The sequence below is a fragment of the Phaseolus vulgaris genome, chromosome 9 (genome assembly GCF_000499845.2).
Source record: "Phaseolus vulgaris cultivar G19833 chromosome 9, P. vulgaris v2.0, whole genome shotgun sequence".
Lineage (NCBI taxonomy): Eukaryota > Viridiplantae > Streptophyta > Magnoliopsida > Fabales > Fabaceae > Phaseolus > Phaseolus vulgaris.
Window position 1 is genome coordinate 14,326,302 of NC_023751.2, and position 18,799 is coordinate 14,345,100.

An 18,799-nucleotide genomic window follows, 5' to 3' on the forward strand; every position below is an offset into this window, starting at 1 on the left:
AAGTCCAACATTGATTAAAAACAAAATCAGATTTGAACTTAGATTTGGATTATAAAAAAAATATTTTGTTGTTAGATTAACAATTGAAGATGTAGGCATCCTACACGTGAATTAAAGATGAGTGAGATTTAAGCATTGAAAATAAAATGAGTTTTGAGTATTAAATTATTAATTTGAGAAGAAGTGATGGTCTTGAATAAATTAAAATTAAGTGACATTTGAGTTAAATAGTAGATATAAGATGAGAGTTAAAGGTGTATGAAAAATGAGTAAGATTAACTTGAAATATTAGATGGATTTACAAAACTTCAAAGTTAAATAAATGAAATATGGTATCTTAACTCTTTTATATATGAATTTATTTATTTTAAAATGATTGGTGTCCATCCTTTTGATAACCTACTTAAAAAAGTATTACACATTTATTTATTTAATAAAGAAAATATGTTTTATTAATAATTTTTTTGATTGAATGATGAAAATTGAAGAATTATTTTTTATTAATTAAGTTAAGAAAAAAAATATTTATTTATAACTATTATTGTTTATTTATTGATTATTTTAATTATTTATTTGATTGTAATAAAAAGATGTAATTGTTAATAAAATATTAATAAAGTCTTTATAACTCAAATATATATTTAATATACTAATTATACTATAAATAATTATTATGTTTTGAAATATAATTGAATATATAATTATTTTGTACAACTTTTTCATATTTGTTCAAAAATAATTGAATGTCTTTTTTTATTTCTTATATTTATTAACTTTTTATATATTTTCACTAATTTCAAACTCAAAGTAATCAATCAAATTTGTGATACATATTATAGATTGTAGTACTCCTAATACTTCCATTTTCTTATTCTTTATTGTTGATAAAAAAAAAAAAACAAATTCTTACTACAAATACTAAACAAAAGACCAACTATATGAATGGAGAACAATTAGGTAGGTGTTTGCTTAGTTATGAAACAAGAAATTATACTTGTTATATTAATAAGTTTTAACATATTGAAAGACATTCATCTTAGTTGTTAGTGCATCTACAAAGTCACAATGATTAAATAATTCCAAATCTTGCAAAGTATCAACTGCTATTAATATTTAATTAATGAAAATTAAAGAATTATTGTTTTTAAGTTAAGAAAATAAAAATAAAAATATTTATTTATAATTATTTTAATTATATATTTGATTGTAATAAAAAATGTAAATGTTAATGAAATATTGTAAATATGTAAATGTTAACAAAATATTTATAATACAATCAATTGTATATTTAATATAATAATTATATTATAAATAATAATTATGTTTTTAAATATAATTGAATATATAAATTTTTTGTGCAACATTTTTTCATGACAAAAAGAATTGAATGTATTTTTTTTATTTCTTATATTTATTAATTTTTTAAGTCAAAGTAATCAATTTCAAATTTGTGATAAGAATAATTATAAAAAGGTCAACAAATATATCTATATATATATATATATATTTGTAACTTCTCTAACTAGATTCTATAAATTATATGCATTAGAATTGAAAAATGGCAAGGTACTAACAAATTATTAGTAATATAATATGAAAATGTATGTGGGCAACAATTATTTGGAGAATTTGAAACTATATAAACAATGTGATTTTTAATGTTAAAGTGGTGAATCCAGTTGAAATATTCATTGTGGCATAAATCAAGACTTGGAACATAGGTTAATCACAAATTCTCTAGTACAAATTCTTCATACTCTGATTGATGTTTGAATTTGATTATATGTTTAAAATTCATAAATTGATCCATTTTTTTATGTACTTTTTATGGTCATATGCTTTGCATATGGGAGGGGCAGTGTTTGGTTTTGGAACAGGTTACTGATTATTGTCTTTTTTTGTTGATGTATGAATCTTAAGGAACTCAAAGCTTTTGGAATAAGTTATTGATACTTTTTAGTTTTATGTTGTGATACTAACATCTATATTTTGTGTTAGATTTGTTGTATACAGGTTGTAGTACTTCTAATACTGTAATTTTATTCATTTTTTTTGTTAATAAAAATAATTTTTTACTACAAATACTAAACAAAATACCAACTATATAAATAAAGAACAATTACATAGGTGTTTGTTCACTTATAAAAAAATAGACTTATTATATTAATAAAAAATTAATATATTAAAATACATTTGTTTTAGTTACTAGTGGGTCTAAAGTTACGAGGATAAGTGATCCAAATCTTGTAAAATTTCAACTGCTATTAATATTTAATTAATAGCTTAATAATAACTCTACTCAATGGCAATGAACCCACCCAATAAATTTTCTTGGTTACTAAAATATAATGCTGAACCCACCCAATAAATTGTCTTGGTTACTAAAAATAAAATGCATCATGGTCGCATTCGTTTATATAATATAAGAAACTTTAAATAAATAATTTAAGTTTTTAAGTATATATTAACAGTCTCCTTACATTCTTACCCTTCTTATGTTAGAAACTTAATTTGGTAATTATAAAATTGTCATATCAATCCAAGAGCCAAAATAAATAACTGTTTATAAACACTTATTTTTCTGATTCACAAAACCATCTTTTATAAACAAAATGTAATATCTATAAAAAAAATAAAGTATGTTTTTAGACCAAAATATAAAGTTTATTATATATTCAAAACATAACTTTTCAAGGACTTATTTCCATTTTAACTAGGAATAAAAATTTATTATTTTTTTGTGCTCATAAAATCCTAATTGTTTTGTATACATCATGATTACAATAGCAAGGAAACCTTACCAGCACTAGTTATATTCAAAAGTTATTAAGTTCTCTTTAAAAAATTGATCATGGAAGTGCTTGAGGGTGAATAATCAGATATTCCTATGACATAATTATATTTTTCTTATCTCTACAAATTCTAATACAACTCAAACAAAATACAGGTTAACAATTGCTGAGATAATAATAGGGATAATAAAATCATAGGATGATTGAATGGGTTAGGTAAGCTAATAATAACAAAAAAATCTCTCTAGAGTGATTTTCAAGGTTCTTCTCATTATATGAAGGTAATTTTTTCAAATTTATTAAAATATATAAATTCTTTAAAAAAATTAAAAACAAATAAATCTTGTTTGTACTTTAAAAACACTACTTCTACGTTAAAATAGAAATCAGTGTTTTGAATACATAACTTTTTGTTTTTTAAAGAAATTGTTTCTCTAATGTACAATAATTTGTTTTCAAAACTCTTTACTTTTTTCAATTTTTTATACTTTTATATTTTTTTAAAAGTCATGTTCCTAATGTAATTCTTCTTATTTTTTTTAAAAATGCATACTTTTAAAAAAAAATATATAAATATAACAGAAAAGAAATAAAGAATTGATTCCTTTAGTACTATAGTTTCCGAATAAAGTTAAGAGAAGCTTGGTGGAACTGGGAAGTTAGTATTCTATAACTTCCCAGATTGAAAGATTGAAGTTCGATGGTGGAGTTAGCAAATTGGTGATATAAAGTAGTGACTAGCCCACTAAATTCGAGTTCAGGTTATTAATGGACTTTTCAGCCCAAACCACTCATTATTCTTCAACCCTTTTCCTCTTCAAGTAAGGAACAAAATAGTTAGCTATTTTGTGTGCGTATATATATTAATACATTTTTAAAATAGATTTTTTTTTATTGCAAGTCAACTGATACAATAATAAAAATATGTGTCGAATATTAACACTGTTTAAATAAAATTCATAAGCTTTACATTAAAAAAAACTAAAATTATATTAAATATATGCTAAAACTATTAAATTAACATAAGCATGAAAAGCAGAAGCATTTAAATTAAAAGGTATAAAAAATATAATATAAATTTTAGTATATAAAAATAACACATATATAATATAGGGGGAAAACATAAACAGATTCGTTATTTGTAAAGGAATTGTTCATGTGTAAATGAAGTTGTTCACCGTTAACCAACAAGAAAGAATGTGAAGTGAAAAGAAAGAAATTGCAAAAGATAAATTGAGAAAAAGAAATTAAAGGAATTGCTCACATAGAAACTCTCATGGATCAATGTAAGTGTCTATCTCTATTATAATTGAATGTGATGTGCGAGAATCATAATTGAAAGATTCATATGATGTGCATTATGTATGTGTTATTTTTACATTTGGTATCAGTAGGTTGTTCAAATTTATGATTCTCCATCAAAGATATTTTTTTCCAATCTTATGAACCTTAATTTTAATTTTTCCCCAATTTTAAGAACCCTAATTTTAAAATTATGATTTCATAATTATGAAGAATTTATTGAATAAAATATTTTTTTTTCTCTTCCGCGTTGCCCTGCCGAATGAAGCCATTCACTTTTCTTTAATGCTACCAATACTTTGTATGAAAAGTACAATTTCTTGAAAGAGAAAAATAAATGAGTCCATGTAAAAATAACATACATAAAATTAGGATTCATAAGATTGAAGAAAAATATCTTTGATGGAGATTCATAAATTTGAACAACCTGCTTTGATACCAAATGTAAAAATAACACACATACATAATGCATGCAATAATGCACATCATGAACAACCATGAGAGTCCCTATGTGAATAATTTTTTGCAACTTCTTTATTTTTACTTTCTTTTTTAATGGTTAACCATTAACAACCTTCTTTGCAGCGACAGAACCCATTTAATCCATGAGAGTCCTTATGTGAGCAGTTTCTTGCAATTTCTTTATTTTCCCTTTCTTTCTTGATGGTTTTGCGTGAACAACTTTTTTTGCATAGACAAAACCCATTTGATCCATTAGAGTTTCTATGTGAGCAGTTTCTTGCAATTTCTTTCTTTTCCCTTTCTTTCTTAATGGTTATCTGTGAACAACTTTCTTTACATACACAGAACCCATTTCTATTATTTCCCAAACTCTATCAGATTATGTTTTTATGATATATATATATATATATATTCTCACATTGACTAATGGAACTTTTATTTTATTAAATCATAGTCAAGCTTAAAGTTTAAAATCTATTTCATATAAGTTACATTATAAAATTAATTTTTTAAACACAATATAAATATGACACGTGAGGGATTAACTGTGAAAATAAAGAAGAATAAATATATGACCTAAAAGTTTAAAATTGATTATGGATGGAGAAAAAACAATTTTATATTATTTTTCATACTCCACTTTATTTTTCATTGAAGATTATTTTATTTTATTTATCATATATCTTAATTTTAAAGCCAAACTAACTAAAATTAGATTAAATACATGCTAAAACTATTAAATTAACATAAGCATAAAAAAATATAGGCATTTAAATTAAAAGGTATAAAAAACATAATATAAAGTTTAGTATGTAAAAATAACACATAAATAAGGCATACCCTAGGAAAAAAACATAAACAGGTTTGTAAAGGAAGTTGTTAACGGTTAACCATCAAGAAAGAACGTAAAGTGAAAATAAAGGAATTGCAAAAGATACTCACATAGAAACTCTCATGGATTAAGGTAAATGCCTATCTCTATTATAATTAAATGTGATGTGTGAGAATCATAATTAGAAGATTCATATGATGTGCATTATGTATGTGTTATTTTTACATTTGGTATTAGAGTAGGTTGTTCAAATTTATGATTCTCCATCAAATATATTTTTTCTCAATCTTATGAACCCTACTTTTAAATTTTCCCCAATTTTAAGAATCCTATTTTTAAAATAGTGATTTCATAATTATGAAGAATTAATTGAATAAAATATATATTTTGTCTCTTTCGCGTTGCACTGCCTCATGAAGCCATTAACTTTTCTTTAATGTTACCAATACTTTATATGAAAAGTACAATTTTTGAAAGATAAAGGTAAATGAGTCCATGTAAAAATAACACATACATAAAATTAGGATTCATAAGAGAAAAATATCTTTGATGGAGAATAAAAAATTTGAACAACATGCTTTTGATACAAAATGTAAAAATAACACATACATAATGCATATCATAAGGATCTTTCAATTATGATTCTCAGATATCATATTCAATTATAATAGAGATAAATACTTACCTTAATCTACGGGAGTGTTTCTTGCAATTTTTTTCTTTTTACATTCTTTCTTGCAATTTCTTTCTTTTCACATTTGCAGAGACAAAACTTTTTTTTTTTTCAATCTCCATCCGATTATATTTTCATTAAGTATCATAATATATATAACTTTTCACACTAACCAATAGATTTTTTATTTTATTAAATTATATTCAAACCTAAAAACACAAAATCTATTTTATATAAGTTACATTATAAATATGACACATGAGGAATTAACTAAAAAAAAAAGAATAAATATATCTCCAAAAAGTTTAAAATTGATTATGGATAGAGAAAAACAATTTCATATTATTTTTCATACTCCACTTTATTTTTTTCATTGAAGATTAGTTTATTTTATTTACAATATATCTTAATTTTAAAGCCAAACTAACGTATATTGTTATGAATGAATGAACGAAATGTAAAATGAAAAAAAAAAAAAAAGATTAACTGTGGTTGTACGTGAAATGGTGGGAAAAACGAAATTAGGTTAAGTGAGATAAGAAAGATGAGAGATTAATAAAATATTAATTTTAAACATTAATGGAGTTAAGTTGACAAAGTGACATTTTTTTTATATATTTTAACAATAGAAATGAGTAAATTAATTATAAAAATAAAGAAGTAAATAAACAAAACATAGAAGATGATTAAGTATTCGTATAATTTAGACATAAAATTATAAAAAAGAAAATTCAATGTCTAATTTTAATAACAAAAGTCTTTTCAGGTTTTTAATAATAATATAAAAAATCATTATTTCCCTAACCAAATTTTTCTTTATCATTTGAATCTTTGTAATAAGAATCTTAGTTATGGATTTAATTAATAGGAAACAAGTATTTACAGTTTTTATCAGTAATAAACAATGAATAAATGTGAGTCACTTTAGGGATGACTCAACCCTTATACAAAACACACGACCTTTAACCTTGTTCACAACACACACCCCGCCAACTCTTAAGAACTTAAATAAAACCGAAAAGAACCGCCTACAACCCTCACTCTTATACCCAAATAAGACATCAAAACATCATCTTCATACAGACCAAAGGATCAACACACCAGTCAGAGAAGGAAAAGATAGCATCCTGTGACTTGGAAGTAACTCAAGCCCATGCCTTTAGTTGCACCAACGCGAATACTTCCAATACATCTATTACACCCCCTCTAAAAATTACTCTGTTTCTATGTTTTCAGATTTCGTTGACGACCGCAATCCAATTCACTCCCCAAACCTCATTTACCGAAACAGACACGTTACTCAACCTAAACTAAGAGAAATTTTGCAGTGGAACATTATGAAAGACACTTTGCACGCCCAACCAAGCACAACAAAGGTTCCACACTCGCCACGCAAAACTACACTCAAAGAACAGATGAGTGTTAGATTCCTCCTCCACCCCGCAAAGACTACACACAGAACTTACCACCGTGATCCCACGTTTTTCCAAGTTAGCCTTAGTAGCCAACTTATTTTCCAACACCCTCCACGCCGTAGCATGTGCAAAAGGTACAACCTTACACTTCCAGAACTTCATAAACTCCCCCTCTCTCTCCCCTATTCGCCCCCCCTTAGACGGAGATATCCAGTTTTAACCGAATACCCAACCTCCTTCCCTTTCTTCCACTCCCAGCTATCTTCCTTCTCCAAATTCAAGCTCACACCCTGAACTTCCTGAGAGACAGTAGACACACTAAATACTTTTCCCACTCAAAAAGACTCATTCTCTAACCAAACTTCCAAACCCAAACATTATTTTTTCAAACCCAAACAAGTATTTACAGTGATAAATGTATTAAAATTTACTGCCATTTATCTGACCTTTGAGATCTTATAGTACATATGTTGTTATATATAATATTAATTTAAGTTTTCGTAAAAAAAGTATTTTAAAACTTTGGGTTTTTAAGTCTTATAATCAATTACAGTTGTTTATTTGAAAAAACAAAATAAAAGGATTTTAGAAACATGTAAACGTAATATATTTTGATAAAATTGTCTGAAAATTCTTACTGAAATTTTCCTCGTCATATAACATCAACTTTGTGATAAATGCCTTAAAATAATTATTAAATAAATGGGAGTGAAATTAAAAAAAGAATATATATTAAAATGATAATATTATTAAATATTAGTGGGTTCATGGCGTGTGATCTATAATAATGATAATTCCACCCCTACCAACCAATGTGAAGACCTCGTGCTCCAGTATCACGTGGCCTTATAGTGTGCTTTCCATGATTAACTTAGCAATTATGGAAGACTTAAATTTGGAATATCATCACAAAAAATTGGAATATGTTTGGTAGAATAAAGTTTCTTTTACACTTTAATAATAAAAAACAATCATTCAATAATTTATTTAAAATAATAATTTTTTTAATGTCAATATATTAATATACGTAGGTGGCGCATTACTATTTTTATTTTTTATTTTTTATTATGGGTTATTCTTTCTCTAGTTTTTCTTTTTCTATTATTTTTTCTTTGGAAAATTCTCTCTCATACTTTTTAGAATCACATCACATTTTTACATATATAATAAATAATATAGTAATATAAACAGAATAAAACTTTAAGTTTTTATGTTTCCTCCAATATTTTTATTTTTCTATTGACATTTTGCATGCATACATTTTTTAAGACGTATGTCTGAGTTTATCAGATATATTTCAATAATTCCAGGTGTACTTTTGAATTATACTTTTTAAAAATATTTTTAAATTTTTTTAAATTTTGAAGAAATTTCTAAAAACATCTAAAGAAAGGGAAGCTGAATTTTAAAATATGAAAGAATTTGATCATGTGCAGTGGAATTTTTTTGAAAAGAGTAATTGTTGAAATAATTGGGACTGTAATTTAAGAAGTATGAATTGAAATATTATTAATGTAGTTATTATGTTTTGGATATGAAATTTTTGTTTGACCGGAACAAGTGAAAATGTATTAGGAATTATGTAGAAGATATATTTTGTTACAAATTTTTAACTTGTTTTTAAGTGTTTGAGAGTCATATTTTAATTTAGTATACATCCAAGTTTGATTGATAGATAGTCTTATTTTAATATTTAAAATTAGATACAAAAGTTAGAATTGTAGTTTTGGTTATGGATTTGTTTTATGAATTATGCAGACTTTTTTCATTGTGCATAATTTACTTACTTACATGAAAACAAAAATCTTAAACTATTTTGAATTTTGATTAAAAGTAATGATATCATATAATTAAATCATGAAATTAAGAATAAAAATTAGTTAGATGAATCTAAAATTTATGATGATTTGAAATAGGTGTGGCATGAGTAGGTGGAATGAAGAGACCTAAGCATAGCATTTAGCATTGAAATATGCGATTTGGTATTTCCAAGGTAAAAGAAGAAGAGTGGAGTGAAATCAGAAAACTGGAATAAAGAAGTTACTACTATTCCATTCCGGAATTGGGTCACTTGGGAAATGATTTTGCACACTTCAAAAGGAGTTGTATGAGAATAAGGGAACACACTCATTACCTTCCAATTTTTCCTCATCTTTCTTTCAACTATTCCCGCATGCGCCACACCCTGCAACCAACACACTGAATTTTAAAAACCAGAACAAAAAATCATAATTCAAACAATTTTTGTTTCTCTTCATTTCATTTTATATATTATACTAAAAAAATAGTTAACCTACTATCTCACTTTGAATTTATATAAATAGACTTATTAATATTTTTGGTCTATGTAAGATTAAATTAAATTATTAGTTGTTGAAGAAACATTTTGAAAAAAGTGAGTGATGAGTTGTTAAACTTGGTCAAATTCATCTTTTTCTTTCCCTAAAAAATTAGGGTGACGTGAGTTTTGGTCTTATCTTAGGTAAGGACTTACTTAATTCTAGAAAATGAAAAGAATATTGATATGTTGAAAACTTAACTAGATTATAATTAATTTTTTATTATTAAAATATAATAGTTTTAAAATTATATTATACTATATTATACTTGTAAACTGAAATATTTTTATTTTATCATTGTCAAAGTAATTAAATTTACTAAAAATAAGTGAGAGAAAAGGAAAGGTGTAGAGAGAGATTTGAGAACGAAAAAAAACATGCATGGGTTTATACTAGTATTTGTCAAAATTACTATATCTTTTATGCTTTCTCCTTTTGTTTTTATCATTCATTAACTAATACTTTAATAACACTTAACACCTTAGGTTTAGATAAAGAACGTTACAATTTTTTAAGACATCCAAGTATACTAAATTTGATATCACTTTAAGTTATTTTATTTTTAAATGTTTTTTTTAGATAAAACAATACAATTCAAAATATTGAATTTTAGTTGTTTCATTTAAATAAAGTCTTTTAATTATCAAATACAAAAAAAATATTAAATAATTCTTAATAATTCACGTTATTAATACAATGTTGTTGGTTGTGGTATTGTCAAAGTTCCTCCTACTCACACACCGACTAAAAGAATCCAAGTCAATGTTGACTTAATATTGTCCAATTAATATTAAAAAAGTATCCTAAGACTTGAGTAAAAGAATAACCATGAGACCTTAATCGAAAATATAATTTATACCGTAAATAAAAATATCCCAACATTGGTTAAGAAAATTATGTAATGTCAAAGTGAGAAATAACATTAGTTTACTACAACACTAAATATAATTATAATAATTAAAATAATGACTTTTAACAACATCAACAAAATAACTATACTCAAAATCAATTGAAATGTAGTAATTCCATCATTAGTGAGAAAAATAATCTCAATTTCACTTGTTCAAAAACATCTCTATTGAAATTAGTTGAAAAATAACTTTGGACAACATGAACTAAATATAACCTCAGTGGATATATATATATATATATATATATATATATATAAATACCATAAATATTAAAAAAGAAAACCCTAATTAATATTAGTTGGATGTGTCAACCAAAACAAAAGAGAAAATATAAAAAAACATAATTTAGATAATATAAAAAAAAAATCAATTTCTTATTTATTAAGTTAAATTTAAAATAATCCAAATATTTTTATAAAATAATAAATTTGAATTTGCTTTAACTTTCCTCCTAAATAACATATTTTAGTAGAAAACATTATATTTTTTTATATAAAATAATGATCTCTTTAAAGTCCTTTATAAAATCATTATCAAATAGAATGTCCTTTAAAATCTTTGAAAAAGTGTATAAAATAATTTTGTTAATATTTAAATATTAGGTTAAAAATACTTATAATTTTTGTTAATATTATATTTTTATCAATGCTCGTAGAGAATAACTAAAATATCAAACGCTAGGAGACATATTATTTTTTTAGAAAAACACACTTTTCATCTCTCATTTTTTAGACTTTTTTTTTTAATTTATAAACAAATGTTTAATCAGTCTTACTTTTAAAACTTTTATCCAATAATGTTTAATTCCTGTCTCTCATTAAGTAATAACATGGAACCTGTATTCAGTATGGCTTGTAAATTTGTTGAGAAACGAAAATCAATGAACAGAATTTTGTAAAATAAAATAAAATAAAAGTAAATTTACCCAAAAACATATAATTATCGCGTCACCTTAAGAAATACAAATTTAAAAAATAAAAACCTATTTTATGATATATATTTATTATTATTAAGAATTCAACACCTACAATCCTACTCAGCTACACCACGAGAGGGAGACATAATATAAATACTAGGTAGGACGATAATAATTTCAACAAGAATAAAATAATAATAATAATAATAATAATAATAATAATAATAATAATAATAGTATAAATAAAAGTAAAAGGTGGGTGGAGGAAAAAAAGAACTTTCGGCCGCCGATAGATGCCAGACCCACCCATAGAGATTCTTCATATTCTTCTTCTTTCTATTCTTCTTCCATTTCTTTACTTTTCTTCTTCTTCACTAAAAGAACCACTCACTTATTCTTCTCTCTAACTTCCACCACCAAAAACGCTTTCTTTCCATTTTCCTCACCATTATTTCAGACACCCATATCAACACGCACCACAATGCTGCGCAAGCTTGTGTCAGGGCCACGCAAGAACAAGCCTGGCACCGTCCCCGTTCACCTCAACGTCTATGATCTCACCCCAATCAATGGCTATGCCTATTGGCTTGGCCTTGGCGTCTACCATTCTGGGGTTCAAGGTAACCCTTTAACCAATTCGCTCTCTTTTCTTCATCTTTTTTCTTTTTTTTCTTTCACATCACCAAACCCAAATCGTGGTGCTCTTCAATTTACTTCCACCGCCAAAAAAAAAAAAAGTTGCTCAGACCAAATATTCTGGTTGTTTGGTACAACGTTATCAGTTTGTTTGTTTGTCAACTATCGTTACTCATTATTATATTACTAATCCAACCATATTCTGTTATTTGGGTGTACAACAGTACATGTTTTTCCTTCCTCAGTTGATAATTAAAGTATTGTTTTACATTTAGTTCATGGAGTTGAGTACGGTTTTGGTGCGCACGAGCACGACACAACGGGGATTTTTGAAGTGCAGCCGAAACACTGTCCCGGGTTTACTTTCAGAAAGTCGATTTTCATCGGAACAACAGATCTGGGTCCGAAAGATGTTCGCGCGTTCATGGAGAAATTGGCCCAGGAGTACTCTGGAAACACCTATCATCTCATCTCCAAAAACTGCAACCACTTCTGTAACGATGTTTGTCTCAAGTTAACGGGAAGGTCAATCCCTCGATGGGTCAATCGCCTTGCTCGACTTGGTAAGGAATACATAGATCCTATTCTTGTGCTCTATTAACTTATTATCTTTTAAAGTTTGTGTCTGTTGTTTTTTCACATGTTGCCAGTGGAAATTCCTATGGCTCCTATGTTGACGTTATCATTCTGGAATGTTGTGTTCGGCTTTAGCTACTGGTGTTGTTTCTTTTTTTTAGTTAGAATGATACTTTTTAGGAAAAAAAGGGCAGAACTTACTCGCTTGCTCTTGGTTTTGTTTTTTTAATTAATTAGAATTGGAGTTCTTAGTAGAAGCTTTCACAAGAAGTGAAAACTACATCTACAAAATTGAGCAGCAGTTTCTTATAATCAAAATTAGAGTTTTGAAGTAAAGGTTTGTATTTGCGTCAACATGGATTATTAAAGTGAAATTTCAATTCTGATGGCAAAACAACTACATTTAAATTTGTAATTATAAATTGGCTGACAAAGAAGCATGCTTCTTGCTGCACGAGATGCCCAAGAATGCTTTCTAAGAGATTCTACTGATATATTTTAATTTTATCATGCAAAAAATTTCTTTCCAATTTGGTATGTGAATTGATGTTCCTATGATGAACTTTCCAAAACAACTAGTAATCATTCCTAAGTTTTGGTTGTGCTCCTTTATGTGAAGGTCTTCTGTGCAACTGCGTTCTCCCACCTGGGCTAAATGAGACAAAGGTTCCACACGCCACATCAGAGAGAGTTCAGGAGGGAGAAAAGAGGAAAATGAGAAGTCAATCCTGCAGGTACGAGGGTTCCTCCAATCCTTCATTGTCTCGACGTTCAGCAATTAAAAGTGGTAGCCAAAGACATTGTCTTTCTGGATCTTCATCTCTGGTTAATACGGCTTCAGCCTCAACCTTAACAGTAGTGAAGTAGTAGTAAAGCTTCGACAGGAGTGAGACTCTGAAATACAGGGTGCAAGCAACCGAAGATGAGCAAGGAAGAAAATTGTTCGTTTGCTCAATCTTTCTGTTCTGATGTATATCTTTATGGCAATAGCTGAATGGTTGCTTTGTTTTGTCTCTGCTCGTTGTAAAATGCTTTCATTCTCGGTGAATGGGAAGTTCTTCTGTTTCTACATTTTTGGGCTATGTAATCTTGTTTCATCTACATTATTAAATAACGCTAGATCACGAACAGGATCGATTTTCTTAGAACAACAAGATCGATTTCTTTAGGCATGGATGATCACTGCTTTTAAGAATTTATTTGCGATGTATTGCTAAAACCCATCAGGATACATTAACATTGAGAAACTAAAAACTATTAAGAGCCAAAATACCTAGGCCTGGAGAAGTAGAAGTAGAAAGAAGAACATGTGAAGATGTGTTTTGAAGAAGAGTCAATTTATAGGTGGAGGAAAACCCCAAGTTGGTGAAAAGGAGAAAACAAAGTAATTTCACGGGAGAAATGTGCAACGAGGTCAGAAATGGAGGAGTATTTTTCTTGTGGACTTTTTTTATCATAGTGACACTGGATCTGGAAGCATTCGACAAGAGCAGGATAATACGCATCATCCTTTAGCGGTTTGAGACTTACGGAGAAGATCCAATTTAGAGTGGGTTTGTGTTTGAGAAGTCCTGCAGATCAGGAAGCGAACCTCAGTAGCTGGTCGAAAAATATGCAGAGATTTTCGCAACATTCTGTACTTTGTTTCTTTTGCGATACTCTTCTTTAATTTTACAACAATCTCCCCCTTGTTTCAAAAGATACAACAAGAAGGAAAGAAGATAAATCTCAGATCTCATATTAGATCTAAAGCATCAGAGTTGATATAACAAGTTATGAGGAAGTTATGAGTCAGTCCTAGATGATGAACTTAATATGTAATTGGTATATTTTTGTTATCAGAGTTGATATAACAAGTTATGAGTCAGTCCTAGATGATGAACTTAATATATAATTGGTATATTTTTGTTTGCACAAATGTGTTTGGTAAAACTAGAGTCTACTACAAATTTTCTCACATTGATCATAGAGTTCACTTATGAAACGATCACAATAATTGTATCTTTTCCTTCGATTATATTTGTCTTAGGAGGATTGTTGTTTTAGACTATATGTATGCGCTAAGGTGCATGATGACCTCGCTAATGTGCATGATGACCTGACCTTTCAAACCAAAGACAAAACAATTTCTCTTCTTCTTTGAAGGTGTGGTTAGATCTATTGGGACGAGATTTTTCTTTTGTAATCAAGTTTTTTCTTGTACCTTTTTACTGTCACTTTTTCTTTTACCTTATTTTCTTTAACATAAAAAAGTTTTAGCCCTTGCGGCAACACATTTCTTTTTGTTATTGTTTTTAATAATGATATGAGTGATAAGATTTAATAGTGACAATTATCTGTGTCTATGCTTCTGTTGTTATTTTTAGTCAGTTTAAGACTGCAGAAGTTTTTCAATTAGCAGTTTTGAAATGAATTCACTGGGTAAGGTTGTGTTCTCTACTTTAATGTCTTCAAGCAGTTTTTGGTATCTCTTAATCTAAATCTTTATGTTCTTGGCTTTGATCATCTTTCAACGGTAGTAGTTTTCGATAACGAATATTTATCTAATGACATATTCAGTAATATATTTGAGAATAAGAAAATTTCAAATATCTTTTGTTTCTTTATGGGAGTAATACATATTAAACAAATTGTTAGATAATGCACTAAGTAAAATATGACGACATACCTTATTTGCATGAGTTCAATCTTCAATTTATTTAGTAAGAGTATTGGAGTCGGGGTTAGAAGCTAACAGTAAAATGGAAGAATTTTCACAACATTCTGCAGAGCGTTCATTTTGTGACACTCTTCAGGACTACGACAAATTATATTCCATTACGTCGATCCGATTTTAAAAACCAAAGCATATTAAAAGAAAACCAAAATCTGATTTTTTTTTTGACAAGTAGTTTCTACACTGTTCTCCTATATCCTTCGTTATTAACAATATCAAGGATGAACAATTTTTCACTTATCTGTCTTGCTATAGTGTATGTAATCTATATGTTTTTATGCATGTTTGTTCCACTTAATCGTTTTACAAAAACTTCCAAACATGACAAATATAAATTCAAGAGTCTATCCTTCCTCGTTTTACAAAATTGTTAAAACCTCTCTCTTGATTTCATAGATTCTAGTAAACTTTAACAACAATTAAGAGCTTACTAGGAATATATTCTTAATAATCTTTTGTATAAAAACCTTTAATTAGGTTATTTATGAAAACCAATTGGAACTTTCGAAAAAATAGATATAATGTACTTAGAAGACAAGTTTCCATTGTATTTTGGCTGATCTTAAATTTTAATCAAGACTAATATCATATATCCTTTTATAAAATAAAATATTTAAATAATTGCCTATTAATAATACAACTTCTTGACATAATAAATTATATTTGGGCTTCTCATATTCATGGGCTGTGATGTTTTAATTTAGTATTCAACAAGAGGGTTTTAGCATTACGCATTTCCTCTTCTTCTGTCTTCTCAACACATTACCTAGTTTGTTTTATTTTACATTTTGAACATTAGTTTTCGGAATGTAAAAAGAAAAAATAAAAAAATTAGAGAAATTAGAAAAAATATTATTATATCCAACCCGATAAGAAAATAGAATAGTAAAATAAAGAGGTTCGTCATTGACTTTTTAAACAAATATTTAATTAAAATTTAGAAAGAGCGTGTGTGGTACGTGTTTGAATGCATATGATCCTATAAATTGTTATAGAAAAAAAAATCTTGAAAATAGGCCTTAAATTGTAAACGAAGAAATTATATACGAGTTTTTTGCCAATGAGACTTTCTTCGATTTCGTGCTGCATGTGCTTGTTGACAGAAACACGATATTAAAATCAAAGCATATAAATAAAAATGGAATACGTGTCGGATAAGTGTGAAACAAGTCAAAGTTAATTTTATGAGAAAAGTTTTCTTCACACTATAAACATTAAATAATATTATAATAATATAATAATATTTTTAAATTAAAAAATAAAATAAAAATCAATAAAATATTAATTTATTAAAATGTGAAGTGTATATTGTTATTGTTAAAGTGTTAATATATCCACATCCTAATTACATCCTTAAAAAACAGTTCATAACTATAAACAAATACTTAGTATATTTTTTTTTAACAAACAAAGATTTTAATTATGTATCACACTAACAAATATTTAAGATTATTTAAGTTTTTTAAAAATGTTAAAAAACAATATTCACCATTAATATGGGATGCAACCGGAAAGTTAGTGAGAATTTGTTATAATTATGTATTTTTAAATAATCTGAACTTACCTGCACCTCATATCTCTATGTAACATTTTCATTTTTCTTTAGTCACAATTTTTTAGAGAACAACTTTATCATTTGAGTGTGTAGGAGGATTAGCGAAAAAATTCATTGTATTCGTTTTTTTTTTTTTTTCCCTTTACTTTTGCACTTCAATTATTTTCTTTTTGTATTTTTTCACCACAATACTTACTTTAACCATCAAGATTTATCATTAGTCACCACAAACAATCACCATTACTTAAAAATAAATAAAAAGACACCAAATTTTTCACCATACTCAGAAAAGTATTATTATAGAATTAAAAAAAGTATGAAGTTGCAAGAAAAGAGGTAAGTCACTACAAGAAAAATTGGGCTTTAACGGAGGTTAATATAACCTAGTAATTGATATAATTAATGGAGTTTTTTTAACCTTTCGTTAAGTTTCAAAGGTTATTCTAAAATCTAAAAAAAATAACAGAAGTTTTTTAACCTTAGTTAAATTTCAAAAGTTTATTTTAAAACCTCAGCAAAATAACATAGTTTTTTTTTTACCTTTGTTAAATTCCAAAGGTTTACTCTAAAACCCAAGCAAAATAATGGAGGTTTTTTAATCTTCAGTAAGTTCCAAAGGTTTATTCTAAATTTTCAAAAAAATAACGGAGGTTATTAAATTCCAAAGATTTATTGTAGAATCTCAATAAAACACTCTAGATTTTCCAAACTTCAATAAATAAATATAATTAAATCATTTATAAATAAATAATTAAAAACTATATAGTTTTAATATATTTTATTATTAAATTCTCTAAAATTTTGAAAGTGTAACTTTACATAACAAATAAGTTTTCTAAAGTTTCATTTTTTTTTAAAAAAACTTAGCAAAATAGCCTTGGATAATAAGTTTTTTAACAACTAATCTTGGATAATAAGTATTTCAATAATATTTGCATATTTCTTATGATTGATGGTAGTTGATTTATATAACTTCTAGTTTTTTTACGAGCTCATACTTTAAAAAACCTGACTTATCTTGTTTTAACTTTTGATGTACATATATTCTATGTTTAATTTTAGTTTTAGTTATAATTGTTAATATTTAATTCTCATAATTTTGAAATATTTTAAGTTAAGACTTTTATTTTAAAATGCACCAAATAATTAATTCACTGTGAAAGTGAGAAGTAATGAAGTTAATTTCTCCTTGCAATATGTTCTTGCAATCTTTAGCCAATAACACACATGACTTTGAAGCTCACATCTGACTGATGATGCAATTATTTAGGATATATAAAACAGTGATAAACACTAGTTGTTGCCAAGGTAGGTAACGGTGGTTTGTGGCCCAAGTTGGGGCAATAATGTGATGGAAGCAATATTGGAGTAAGAAGAAGATATTGTCTTATTTAATATTTCTTCTCCTTAGATATGATAGACATAAGTGTAGTTGAATTGTGATTCCTTGTTATGACTATCGTTGACGGCCATTGAGCTTGTGCTAGAGAACAGTGTGTCTACAGTGGAAGAGAGAAGTCAAGAGAATCGTCAGAGATGATGGAAAATGGGGTTGAAGGTTATTTCAAACGGCAAGTCATTTTATGAAAATTTTGAGACTCATGGTATTTTAAGAAGGTTTTGAAATCCATGGTAATTTACGGAGGTTCTTAAACCTATGGTATTTATCAGGGG

At 26.8% G+C, this 18,799-nt stretch overlaps 1 protein-coding gene across 1 annotated transcript; it reads left to right on the forward strand.

Moving 5' to 3' along the window:
* Nucleotides 1-11,853: 11,853 nt before the first annotated feature.
* On the forward strand, nt 11,854-13,925 carry LOC137821361 (deSI-like protein At4g17486). Its single transcript, XM_068625917.1, has 3 exons — nt 11,854-12,262; nt 12,554-12,841; nt 13,474-13,925. Exons 1-3 carry the CDS (start codon nt 12,124-12,126, stop codon nt 13,719-13,721), a joined length of 675 nt encoding a protein of 224 aa, XP_068482018.1. The 5' UTR covers nt 11,854-12,123; the 3' UTR covers nt 13,722-13,925.
* Nucleotides 13,926-18,799: the final 4,874 nt, after the last annotated feature.

Coding starts and splice junctions, on each gene's coding strand:
- LOC137821361 (XM_068625917.1), top strand. CDS start 12,124: ATGCTGCGCAAGCTTGTGTCAGGGCCACGCAAGAACAAGCCTGGCACC. Junction 12,263..12,553: donor CTACCATTCTGGGGTTCAAG/GTAACCCTTTAA, acceptor TTTTACATTTAG/TTCATGGAGTTGAGTACGGT. Junction 12,842..13,473: donor CAATCGCCTTGCTCGACTTG/GTAAGGAATACA, acceptor CTTTATGTGAAG/GTCTTCTGTGCAACTGCGTT.